A 12,670-nucleotide genomic window follows, 5' to 3' on the forward strand; every position below is an offset into this window, starting at 1 on the left:
CTTTGTCTTCAGAAATGCAATGGAACTGAGCTACCTCTCACGTGAGCACGCATGGCTGAGGCTCATGCCCTGCTGGCAGTCCTCTCACTCAATGAGCTCTTATTCATCCCAACTTCACAGTAGAAGCCTCAAACAAGGTTCTAAAGACCGTTGACATCTAGTGGAAGCCTTAAGAAGTGCAAAATGACCCCACAGACACTGTAGTTTGGATAGGCAATCACTTGAAAAACTACAAACCACTTCCTGTTTGGATTTTTTCTCAGGTTTTTGCCTGCCATATGAGTTCTGTTATACTCACCGACATCATTCAAACAGTTTTAGAAACTTCAGAGTGTTTTCTATCCAAATCTACTAATAATATGCATTTCTTAGTTTCTGGGCGTGAGTAGCAGGCAGTTTACTCTGGGCACGTCAGTCATCCAAGCTACTCAATACTACCACTATCCATAAGAGATATGCAATGACTGACTTGAGAAGAGGAAAATTTATGAAGTACAACCCAGTTTCGAAAATTGCACTTTGTGCATTCTACTATTACAACTTTCAAGATTAAGTTGAAAGCTGGACTCCAAAATAAATATGTATATTTGTATATATACTGTATATGTGTGTGTGTGTGTGTGTGTGTGTGTGTGTGTGTGTGTGTGTGTGTGTGTGTGTGTGTGTGTGTGTGTGTGTGTGTGTGTGTGTGTGTGTGTGTGTGTGTGTGTGTGTGTGTGTGTGTGTGTGTGTGTGTAATGGGAACCACTGACCTATATTATATAGGCTCTCTGTCTCACATAACCCTGTAAAGAACAAGCTCTCACAACTAGATTATCTTTTTTCACCTCATAATGTTGTGATTCCAAGAGCCATGTTATAAATGACTAGCTAGTCAGTTGTCATGTATACCCTGATGAAGACAGCTTGTCTGTCGAAATGTTGGTTATTAGGTTATTAAATTATTGCATCTGAGCTCCTAGAGTGTGTGGCTCTCCTTTTCTTTTTCAAGTATTCTCCTCCACTAGCTAGCACCTCGCTAGCCCCTCTTTCACCTCCAGATTAGCTGGTCAGTTTTGCCTATGAAACGTTGTGATCCTCATGCCTATTAAAAAATTGTGAAACATGAAATCCTAAACCCACGTAACCCGGATGATGTGTGTGATGTGAATTGTGTCATTTGATGTATGGTCTCTGTGGTTTGTTGTGCCTAGCTGTGCTGTGTGGAGACCCTGGCACCCCAGCAGAGGGTTATGCTGAGGGGAAGCAGTTCACCTACAGGTCAGAGGTGACCTTCTTCTGCAGAGACCCCAACATCCTGGTCGGGTCCCCCAGGAGACTGTGTCAGGTTGATGGGAGCTGGAGTGGCATACAGCCCTCATGTATAGGTGGGTCGCCCATTCATACCATAATAATAATAATAATAATAATACACATCTGCTGCCTTAGTTGTGGTGTGTTGTACCATATCATGTTGAGTGTTTCCTTCTTTTCTTCAGTGATGATGATGTTGGTAGGCAGTGAGCTAAACATTCCATTTGTCTTCAGATCCTGCATATAACACATGCAGAGACCCTGGAACTCCATCTTACGGGATACCAGTCACGTTCCAAGGATTTGAGGTAAGGTCCTTACTTTAAGCAATGTGAAATTATGAGTAAACAGACATCTTTGTATTGACATTTGTGCTCAGATAATTAGCTAAAACAATCCAAAATAGTATTCTGGTCAGTCAAAGTAATTCCCAGGTTGTTTACCATTTATAGTAAAGTGTCTTCTATTTTAGGTTGGAAGTAAAATCTCCTTCAAATGTCGTAAAAACTACCATATACTGGGATCTACGACAAGAACCTGTCTGGAAAATTTGACGTGGAGTGGTGTGCAACCAGAATGTATCGGTAAGACTTTTTTAACGTTTTTTTTTGTCCCAAGACATTGTCAAGAAAACTGAAGAAGTAATTTATTAATCCAGCAGGTATCATTTTTCTTAGCATTGACTTGTTAATGACTAGAGGGAGAGATACAGGCGGTATATAGGGGGGTATGACAGCCAAAAGGAGTAAAGTATTGGTTTAGCAAATGTAACCCTTTGATTTACTGCATTCTAGATCACTACTCTCCCCATGGCAGTGTCATGTTCTCTATCCCTCTCCTTAATAACTCTGCCCAGTATTATAGGTCTTGAGCTGTATATATGGATTGAAAGACAGATCAAAACGGAAAAGCCATTGAGGGTGATGTTCAAAAGGGAATGGACATTTGAGAAATGGCTGTGTGATTCATGGACGGAAGTAAAGTAGGGATTGCTGCCCTCAGCAAAAAAATATATAAAGTTAGCCAAGTTTAAGATGTTCGTATGTGAGTGGTAAATCAGTGTGCGATTTTGACAACATACCCCACAAAATCCTTCAGGCGTCTCCTCCACATAAAGTGGCTTCACTGTCAGAGGCTTGGGAGTAGGGAGGCTTAAGTTGATGACAGGAAAGGTGTGAAGACTGAGCTCATATATTATGTTACAAATAGATAGCAACACTCAGGATTTGTTTAATAATTTCACTCCTGATAGGATTGCTTGATCTCTACATAACTCCATAGTACTGGTGTATCCCGGTCAGTGGTCAAGGGAATTTATTGTGAATTACCTTGCTTTCTTTATTTTTTGTAGCCCATGCCTGCAGACAGCCCGAGACACCGTCTAACATTGATGTGAGGGCTATTGATCTACCAACTCTGGGCTATACTTTGATCTATACATGTCAGGACGGATTCTTCCTGGATGGGGGATCAGAGCACAGGACATGTAAACCTGATGGAAAGTGGTCTGGAAAGCCACCTGTCTGCAAAGGTATACTTTGGCACTGGAATATGCCTATTATTAAAATGTCACTATTTCCGGTGAGGAGGATAAATTGTACTGTGTGCCATATATTTAGATTATCAGTTCACCTGCATCTTGTATTTATCAATCATATTTCCCCCTATACATTGGTATTCAATAAAGTAGTTAATTTGCTTTGTTCTCTGTGCTGGCTGAGAATACCTAGATAACTGAGTATACAACATTTCTGCTATCATCACATCTGAATCACTTTGGTAAAATGTGGCCAAAACAACGTTGTGACTATTAGGCTACAAGCAGTAACTGACAGTGAGTAGGTCACGTCCATAAATGTAATTGAATCAATTATTTATTCTGTCTTTCAGTTGGCCCAAAAATAAATGGTAAAAAAGGAGTGGAGTCGGATGTTCAGAAAAACAAGATTGGTGGTATGTTATTTTCTCTGAGTCATCTTCTCTGTTCAAATGTCTTTTGGTATTTTGCGTCGTCATGATGATGTGGCAAGTGACACCTTGCTTCTTGAAAGTCCAATATCTTGAAAACTTGACTGCTGACATGCAAAACATTTTGGGGCTGTATCAACAGTGGAATAATGAAAAAAATGCAAATATAGTTTTTTTATGGATTTTTCCTTTAATATGGATACTGCACATCTTGAGATTACTCTTAATGACGGATCTTATGTACAGACAGCCGATGGATGACGCAAAAGCTAAAATAATCTGGTTGAATTATTGTACCTGATCTTGTTCTAGGCATACAGTATAACACAAGTCTTTCTTTCCTTCAGTTCCTGAAAATGTGTTTTCTTTAAACTTTGGCTGGACCGGGTTCTATGAGTACCTTGGGGCAAGAGAAGGTGCCACTATTACTGTACATGGATTCAATGCAACAACCAGTAGAGTCAATGTCACACTTTTGGATCAGAGCAGAATGCAGCTTAAACTTTCTGGTAAAGCACAACACACATGTTAACGCTGACATTATTTGATTTGGCAAATATTACAGTTGAAGTCAACATTACAACAGTAAACACCAACCGATAACCTAATTTCCATTGTTTTCAGGAACATACAAAAAGGAGGAGAATCATTTGCTACTGAAGGTTTACCAGATACGTGGTCCTACAGAGCATCATTTCAGTAAATTCAAGAACGACAACTGGGCAATGGATGGCTACGTGAGTCTTTTATTTTAATTAAATTATCATTATTTCCAATTACATTAGGGCCTTATTATGGACTTCAAAACAAAAATGTTGTGGCTCCCTTACTTAAGCCTGTTTTCTCCTTCCTCTGTTTTCTACTAATATGCTGTACACCTAGCTCATGAGGTGCAAATGTCTGCAGACCATGTCCTTCATCAATATGCAGCTCTGGCATAAGGTTTTGACTACCATACCTAATACAAGTGGCTTAAAATGATTTGAATGAACATGTCAGTTTTAAAATACCATATTACTATACTGTAGCCCTCTTTTGAAAGTAAAATATACTGTATCTTCATTTATACAATGGGCAGAGATGTAAAAATACTTGAAAGTACTAATTAAGTCATTTTTTGGGGTATCTGTACTTTACTATTTATATTTTTGACAATGTTCTACTTTTACTTCACTACATTCCTGAAGGAAAGGATGTACTTTTTACTCCATACGATCTCCAGCTGTCCCGTAGTAATGAACGTGTTGGGAGTCGGGACGAGATAGACAGGCAGGCAGCGTTTCTCAGCGAGTTGAAATCAGGAATCAGCTGGCATAATTTTTATGGATATATACAAAGAAATGTCAAACTAAACAAAGTGCAGCTCGTTTGCAGTCTTTCCAGCTTCAGTTTGAAGTGATTGTGTTCGCTGTGTTGTTGGCTAGCTCCTCTGAAAAACAGTGTCCAGGCGAGTGAACACATTTTTCTATGCCCGGCGAAATCGCACCTCATTAGCTCAGTGTTATGGATGTATCCAAATAAATGTCACTAGAAAACAGCTAAAGCAAATGCGGCTACTTTGTTGTTATTCTGACTGCACTTTTTGATGTGACTGTCAGTTAGCCGTAGTTGGCTAGCTCGCAAGCAAGGGATAAGAACGTTGCCAGCCAGTATGGCAATGGAACATTTAGAACGAATGACTGGGTTGTGTCCATAGATACAGAACAAAAAGACTGAACAACTGGGTCACGTCTCTAGCAACCGAACCGATAGAACAAACGACCAGCCGGCTTGGGTAGCAACCCTAGATTTGTGTCGGGACTATATCTTGTGGAAGGATGAAATAGAATGAATACATTCATCAAAATATTTTTTTTAATGAAAATATGTCAATCATTATTTGAATATGTAGGTAACCTGTTATATATAAGGATATATTGGCAAGTGCCAATATATCCTCCAAACACTGGCTTCTTGGGCATCACTTAAGTGAACACTACAGAATTAAGTAACTTCAAGGCGAGTTAGAATGATAAGCTGTATGAGATCCAAAGGGTTATGTGAGGTAAATGGGTAATAGTTCTCGTTGTGTAATGGTTCTGCATTTCAACTCTGCCCTGATTTAATCAGTAAAAAAGAAAATCCACTCTCTTTTGTGTTGGTTTAGGTAACCGCAGAGTCTGACCAGAAAACCTTTGTTTACCAGGGTCATATTCACAGCAAGGACTTTGGGAAATTTGTGCTAACAAGAGGAGGTACAGTCATTGTGTAGTCTCAGTAATACAACAACAACAACAACAAAAACTACATGCACGGTTACATTTTACTGCTGATACGTGATTCCTTTTACATAAGTTACTCCCGAAACCTTGACAAGAATGATTGTACTGTTATGTTTCTTTATTAGGTCTCTTTACAACAGACCTGGACCCATTAAATCCTCCATACTATGGCACGAATAGCAGTTCAGTAGCAGTTGCCATACTAGTGCCATTCTTTGCCCTTATTCTATCAGGGTTTGCATTTTACCTCTACAAACACAGGTAAGGAGTGCTGGCTATTGGATGTCTTGGTAACCTGCATTGGTGATGTTTGTCCATATATGCTTGGATGTTAAACATTGTTGTCTCTTTCTTATAAGTTATGGGAAACTCCTGTGCCAATTCACCAACGATGAGAGATCACTAAAAGTTTCAGTTGATAAATCGTTACATAACAAAGCCAAATGTTAGATGAGTGTGAGACAAAATGATTACAAGAAAGAGCAGTGGAGTTTTCCAAAGCTAATTGAACAAGCAAAAGAAAGAAAATGTGACAATATAAAATGGAAATTACCAAATATTAAAAGAACATAAAAAAATTGGCAGGGTACTTTCACAAGACACTGATGACAATGAGACACCCAAAGATGTAATCAGGGCTGGCGGCAGGTAAGACATAAGAAACTAAATCACTATAAACAACAATTCCTACTTCCACATCGTCATTACTGTCTTTTACTTTTTTCATTTTGTGGAGAAAAAAATGATAATTTGAGGGAAAAATATCAACTTGCTGGGCTTAAATTAATATGTTGTCTTTGATCTCATATTGTCATCTCTCTGTCAGCATATTTCAACCAGCTAAATGTTGTTCTATTTGTTTTTTGTAGACATTTACCCCCCCAAAATTCATGAGAATCCATGTTTTTTGACTGATAAAATTACCGGAGGGGTTTTGAAGTATTGTGTTTTAACGTATAATGAATACAGAATCATGCTTACTAAGTATCTTCATATTCACATAAGTGTCAGATTTAGAATACTGTCTTTTGACAATGTCATAATAACATATAGGATTAGTCTGTTTTGATAGTTATAATGTTTTCTTCTTTCTTTACGGAATTTTGCATACCATACTGTACATGTTTAGCCGCTAGGCTTCATTACCACCCTCTCTACCTCATTCAAACTCCCACAGAGACTTTGGAAAGCTTTGGAAATTTGTTTTTTAATATGCAGAGGTATTCTCCACATACCGTATGCAGATAGATCCTGCTTTAACAATGCCTTTATGGGGGATTAGCTTTAGGACTTTTTATATCCAAACAAAGTTAATGTAGAAGACACTAAGCCCTCCAGGCAAGTCTCTAAACCTGCATTTGTCTTACTTTTACTTAGTGAGATTTGTAAGGTAATGAAGGGAATATTAAGTAAAGGCTTACAAAGTAACTCCCGGATGGAAAGGTCTTCACATTGATCTTATATTGAAGCTTATAATCAGGTCAGTAGGCTTTGAGTAGGACTCCTCAGTATCATATTTCAAATAATAAGAGGTTATATAGTCTCCTAGGGTAAATGTGTATTCTAGATCAAAGGAGGGCTGAAACATAATTTCCTTAGCTACGGGTTTCATTTATTCTTATTCGTTCAATTTTAAGATGCAGTTACAATAATTTACAGAGTTTCTTCAAGTGGGAAAGAGTTTCTGCTTCGTCTTTGCACTTTTTGCTGTACATTAACATCCCTTCATGAAGCAAAGTCATATTTGTCTGAAAAGTAAACAACAATCATAGCAAGTAGAGTTATTAAAATATTGTAAATGTATTAACACTTTTAATTGTTCACCTTTCAGAACAAGACCAAAAGTACAATACAATGGCTACACAGGTCATGAAAACACAAATGGACAAGCATCATTTGAAAACCCTTTGTATGACACAAACATGAAACCCACGGAGGCGAAAGCTGTGAGGTTTGATACAACTCTGAACACAGTCTGCACAGTAGTATAGCCCTTGTATCGCCAACATTGGACTGGTTTTTACAGCGAGATGCAAATATTCCTTTGACTCATCACATTATGAGATGATAAAAGACAAGTTTTAAATCAAGGACAGTTTTATATGGACTAAAACAACAACTATTTGTGTTCTATGGAGCAAGGACCATGTACATGGCCAGGACAGAAAATACTCTCTTGGATCAAGGAGTTCTGCCTTTCATGGCTCTTTGCAGGATGGAAGTTTTCATTCTCCTCTCCTTTTTTGTTTTTTTCTGTATTTTTTCCCCAAAGGCCCTCCTTGGGGAAACACGGAAGTGTCTTGAAAAGCCACATAATTGTTGATAAAAAGTGTTTTCTTCAGTGAAGATGAACAACAAAGGAGGGAGCAACTTTGAACGTGTGCTGCTCATTCCTTGCCAGACTTCTCCAATAAAGGGAAAATATGCTACAACTACAACTGTCTCACAGGAGATCTTGGCTATCTAATCTCTGGGTAGTTAAAGGAACTCTCTCAGCTGTTGTGTTGAAAAACTTTATCGCACAAATTTTGCACTAGTTTGTTATGAATGGGTATGAAATGTGTCAAAAGAGGAATTTTCAACCTAACTGAAAAAATTACGTACAGGGTTTTTGACCATTTGTAGATAAACATACAGTATATTTCCATATCCACAGGGAGCAAGTTGTCATGCTGCCATGCTACTCTTTATGATCAGAGAGGCTTATTTTATTTATCAATATTGGTTTTGCAAATACATTTATGGAACACTCTGCTTACTTTTTTACATAGTTATATCATTTTAACTCTGGAGTCACAAATACCATGCAGCTTATCAAGCATCATTCCACAAATCTCAATTAAGGAGCAACTGGTGTACATGCAAATGTGCAGCTATTGTGAATCATTTGTCATTGTATTCACATATCAGTATTACTGCAGAGCAAAGCGATCTGGCTCATCTGCTTTGAAAAAACAACAATGCCCAATATTGTAGTATACTGTAAATTGCATCAAATAATTACAGTATGTATCATGCATGATAGTTTGTTTATATTGTTGATCATCAGTTTGCTCTTCATATTGTAGTTTATTTCACATTACCACAAGCATTGAACATTGTTAACATTTGTAACCCTACAAAACAGTTTGCAGTCCTATCTTGTGGTCTTGCTGCAACTTTGCTTACATTTCAAATATACCTCGTTGCGCAGAAGGACATAATTTTTCTACTCTACAATACTGGAACTAATGAAATGTTTATTTTTCATAAATGCTGCACTTGCTTTAAATCAGTTTTAATGCAGAAGTGTATTTTAATTTAAATGTGCCATAAGATTACACCATGTTTTATTCTGACACACATGTCACTTAAGGCCAGATGGGGAATGAAGTTGGATGGCAATCCTTCTTTAGCAGAGGCATGAGCTGGTCGTTTAGAAGCTTGTCTTAATAATCTCTTTTTCCCCCTTTATGGTATGTCCATCCTATCCTTAAGGGTATTGAGTCAGTGATGATGTATGGAACACTGACTTCCTATTTACACTCCAAGAAACACTGCCTTATTAAATTCAAAAGCATGACAAAGCTGTCACAGTTACAAATGACCTGTTACAACACTAATGCTTGAGAGTGTAGGGCTACTTGAATGCATACAGTACACTGTGATTCCAAAGTCATAGATTAGCTTATTGTTTTTCCTAATAATTTTGGTTATGCATGTTTTCACAAATAATATTAAAAATTAACAGTAGATAAACTACCTTAGCTTGTCTTTTCAAAATCTGTTATCATATGCACTTGCTTTGAGATCAATGACAAAATGTGTAATATAATCTTGTGAGCTATCAGATTCCAGTTAATATCTGTTGTATTTGTGGCCATTGAAGCATTGCAGGATTCCCAGAGTGTGATCAATTGAATGTGTGTTCGTAAAATAAGAAGAATTTGCATTTCCTACATTTTTCTACAAAGTGAACTATTTAGCATTTCACATTTCAAATCATGTCTGTTTTTCATTGCACACCTACGTACTGTACAGCAGTGTTTTCAATCAATAGGGTTAAGACGAAAATTTATCAAATCATCCCCCATTCTTTGTCAACATTTTGTGATGTAAGACCCACTGCTTTTAATCCACATCTTGCCTTCCTTTTGGCTTGCTGCAATAACGTTTTTCTTTCATCATCTGTAAAATATATTCCAAGAAAAGAGCTGTACAACTGCATTCAATTAAATATCATTCCATTTTACAACATCATGTTATCATGTGCTGCTGACTTGAAGTAGGTGCAAAAGAAAATGTTTTTGTACAGAAATATATTTTTTATGAAGAATTTGTAAAATTATTAAATATGCTGTGCTTTTTTGATTAATGTAGGTACAAAACTTGTTAAAATAAATGTTTTTACTATACAAAATGTAAATGTATCGTCTGAGTATGAATATAAAATGTATATTATCTATGGTTGAAACTTTTCTTGCAAATGTCGATATATACAAGCTTTTATTTGAAAACATTGCTCGTATATATTTGTTTATACAAGAAAAAAAAAAAAAACGTAGAAAAAAATTGTATTACAGATTGTTCTATGACACAAGTTATATGACATATTTTGAAAACATTATTTCAGATTAAACATTTTTTATATAATTATCTATGGTCTCATCTATATAGAACTTTTTATTTTTGTTTTGTGTCATGACATATTTTACAAGACTATAGTGATATGTGTACAACAAAAAAACAAAATCTGAATTTGTGTATTTAGGCCTGGACTCAATCCCATCGCACTTTGTCAGCAATGTACCTAAGCGTTGGCAGTGACTGCATTCACGGTCAATACTGCATGGGGCACACCATGCATCACATTCTTGAAGTCTGTCCAATCAAAAAACTCAGCGGAGGCCTACTCACCCTCAACACAGGAGGACCGGAAGCAAACGCTTGACTCAGACTTTGCATTAGCTAAGTAAATAAATAGTAAAGCAGTGCTAAACCAATACATTGTCATCCACTACTGTATTCTGGCATGCTGAGTCCAAACAAATTAATCAGTAGGGGCTATTGTGCATCAACTAACCATCCCTTTATTAAACTACAAAAAGATAATGAAACAACACACCAAATAATAAAGGTAATCTGAAACTGAAATGCTACAATGGTATTGAAACGGAAACTCGGTATGTTTTACTGTATATTGCCTGTCCTGTTAGTAGTACTGTAGAGTGACATGACTGATCTAGTATAGCATGAACTTATTTTATAAACAAAACATTCCTCCCCTTTACCCTCAGAACAGCCTCAATTTGTCGGGGCATGAACTCTACAGGGTGTCGAAAGCATTCCACAGAGATGCTGGCCCATGTTGACTCCAATGCTTCCCACAGTTGTGTCAAGTTGGCTGGAGGTCCTTTGGGTAGTGGACCATTCTTGGCACACACAGGTAACTCTTGAGCGTGAAAAAAAACAGCACCATTGCAGTTCTTGATATACTCAAACCATTGCGCCTGGCACCTACTACCATACCCCGTTAAAAGGCACAAACTTTTTTCTTGCCCATTTAACCTCTGAATGGCACACACACACAATCAATGTCTTAATTGTGTCAAGGATTAAAAATCCTTCTCCTCCCCTTCATCTACACTAATTGAAGTGGATTTAAGAAGTGACATCAATAAGGGATCACAGCTTTCACCTGGTCAGTCTGTCATGGAAAGAGTGTTCTTAATATTTTGTACACTCAGTATATATAATAGATTTAAGCAGAGACTGAGACATCACTCATATTAGCTCTTAGGGTTCTGAGTGTAGGAGGCGCTAATGGCGAGCAACGCATTTGTTCTCTGTGTGTTCTCTGTCATAAAGAGCACATTTTCAACTTATTAAAAAACATGTTTTCCCATCTCAAGAGTTAAATAAAAACGTACTATATTAAGACACCTATTAAGTGCCAAATAAAGGAACAGGGTTAACCTTGAGAAACATGGTTGACGACTTCATCTGAAATCATCCATAAATCCCCTTGTGACAGGGAATGGAAGCTTGTTGTGTGCAACAGGGAGGGGTAATTGAATGAAATTTTATAAAAATCGTTAAAACATTTCTAGCCTGTCTATCCATGGGTAACAGTGTTGGCATGGTATGATCGACCCACTCAGCTTTCCAACACAAAACACCAGAAAATGACCAAAAAGAGTAGAACCAGTTAAACTGCTTTTACAATATTATTTGACTGTTAGAAAGTAATAAGTATTTGAAAAGGAATAGTTTTGTAACGTATACGCAGGGAGTCAGGAAGCAGGTGCAGTAGGTGAGTTTAATAATAAGAAACATGAACATAATCCAAACAGAACTAGCGTACTGAACGTAAACAAAACTAACACTGCCTGAAGACTGAGGCTACAGAGGGCTAAATAGGGGGGAAGTAATCTGGATGAGGATGAAGTCTTGGTGTGCGTAACGATGGGGAGCAGCTTTGCGCAATGATGGTTGCAGTGTAACAGTGTAGGTTCCGTCCCTCTCTTCGCCCCAACCTGGGCTCGAACCAGGGACCCTTGCACACATCAACAACTGACACCCCACAAAGCATCGTTACCCATCGCGCCACAAAAGCCGTGGCCCTTGCAACACAAGGGGAAACCCTACTTCAAGTCTCAGAGCGAGTGACGTCACTGATTGAAACGCTATTAGCGCGCACCACCGCTAACTAACTAGCCATTTCACATCGGTTACACTAGGTGTGCGTAATGTGGGTTGCCAGGACCGCTGGTTAAGAAGGCGACGTCGAGCCCAGGAGTAGGCGTGACAAGTTTCACCATATTGAAACAAGAGTTCGGTTCACGTAACAGGGTGGACCTTAAAATGAGGGACAGGTAGTTTTTTTTACTTAAAATGAATCACAAATCACACGTAATAAATACTAATGTTCAGAAATGACTTTCTCAAAGCAACAAAATAACTAGGGCTTTACAATGATTGTGAAAACTTTGATAAATGTTGGGGTTAAGTGGGTTAAAGCTTCCTAGAAGTCACAGTGGCTGCACAGAGGGACATGTCAACATGTTGAATGTTGGTACTTTAGCAAATCTTTATTCCCATGTGGTCTATATTAAAGGGAACTTTATTTAATATAACAAGCTTTTAAAATGCAATATTTGTGCACAATT

The 12,670-nt window shown here is 37.7% G+C and overlaps 1 protein-coding gene across 1 annotated transcript in view; it reads left to right on the plus strand.

Annotated features, from left to right (window-relative positions):
• The window catches only part of LOC106612532 (CUB and sushi domain-containing protein 1), a 556,683-nt gene extending 547,420 nt beyond the window's left edge, over positions 1-9,263 (plus strand). The window contains exons 61-70 of the mRNA XM_014213739.2: positions 1,194-1,367; positions 1,528-1,601; positions 1,766-1,877; positions 2,645-2,824; positions 3,184-3,246; positions 3,609-3,770; positions 3,886-3,998; positions 5,408-5,495; positions 5,648-5,783; positions 7,354-9,263. Coding sequence (XP_014069214.2) covers positions 1,194-1,367; positions 1,528-1,601; positions 1,766-1,877; positions 2,645-2,824; positions 3,184-3,246; positions 3,609-3,770; positions 3,886-3,998; positions 5,408-5,495; positions 5,648-5,783; positions 7,354-7,513 — 1,262 coding nt within the window. The 3' untranslated portion in view covers positions 7,514-9,263. The remainder of the gene's footprint in view (positions 1-1,193; positions 1,368-1,527; positions 1,602-1,765; positions 1,878-2,644; positions 2,825-3,183; positions 3,247-3,608; positions 3,771-3,885; positions 3,999-5,407; positions 5,496-5,647; positions 5,784-7,353) is intronic.
• Positions 9,264-12,670: the final 3,407 nt, after the last annotated feature.

Source organism: Salmo salar, chromosome ssa01 (genome assembly GCF_905237065.1).
Source record: "Salmo salar chromosome ssa01, Ssal_v3.1, whole genome shotgun sequence".
Lineage (NCBI taxonomy): Eukaryota > Metazoa > Chordata > Actinopteri > Salmoniformes > Salmonidae > Salmo > Salmo salar.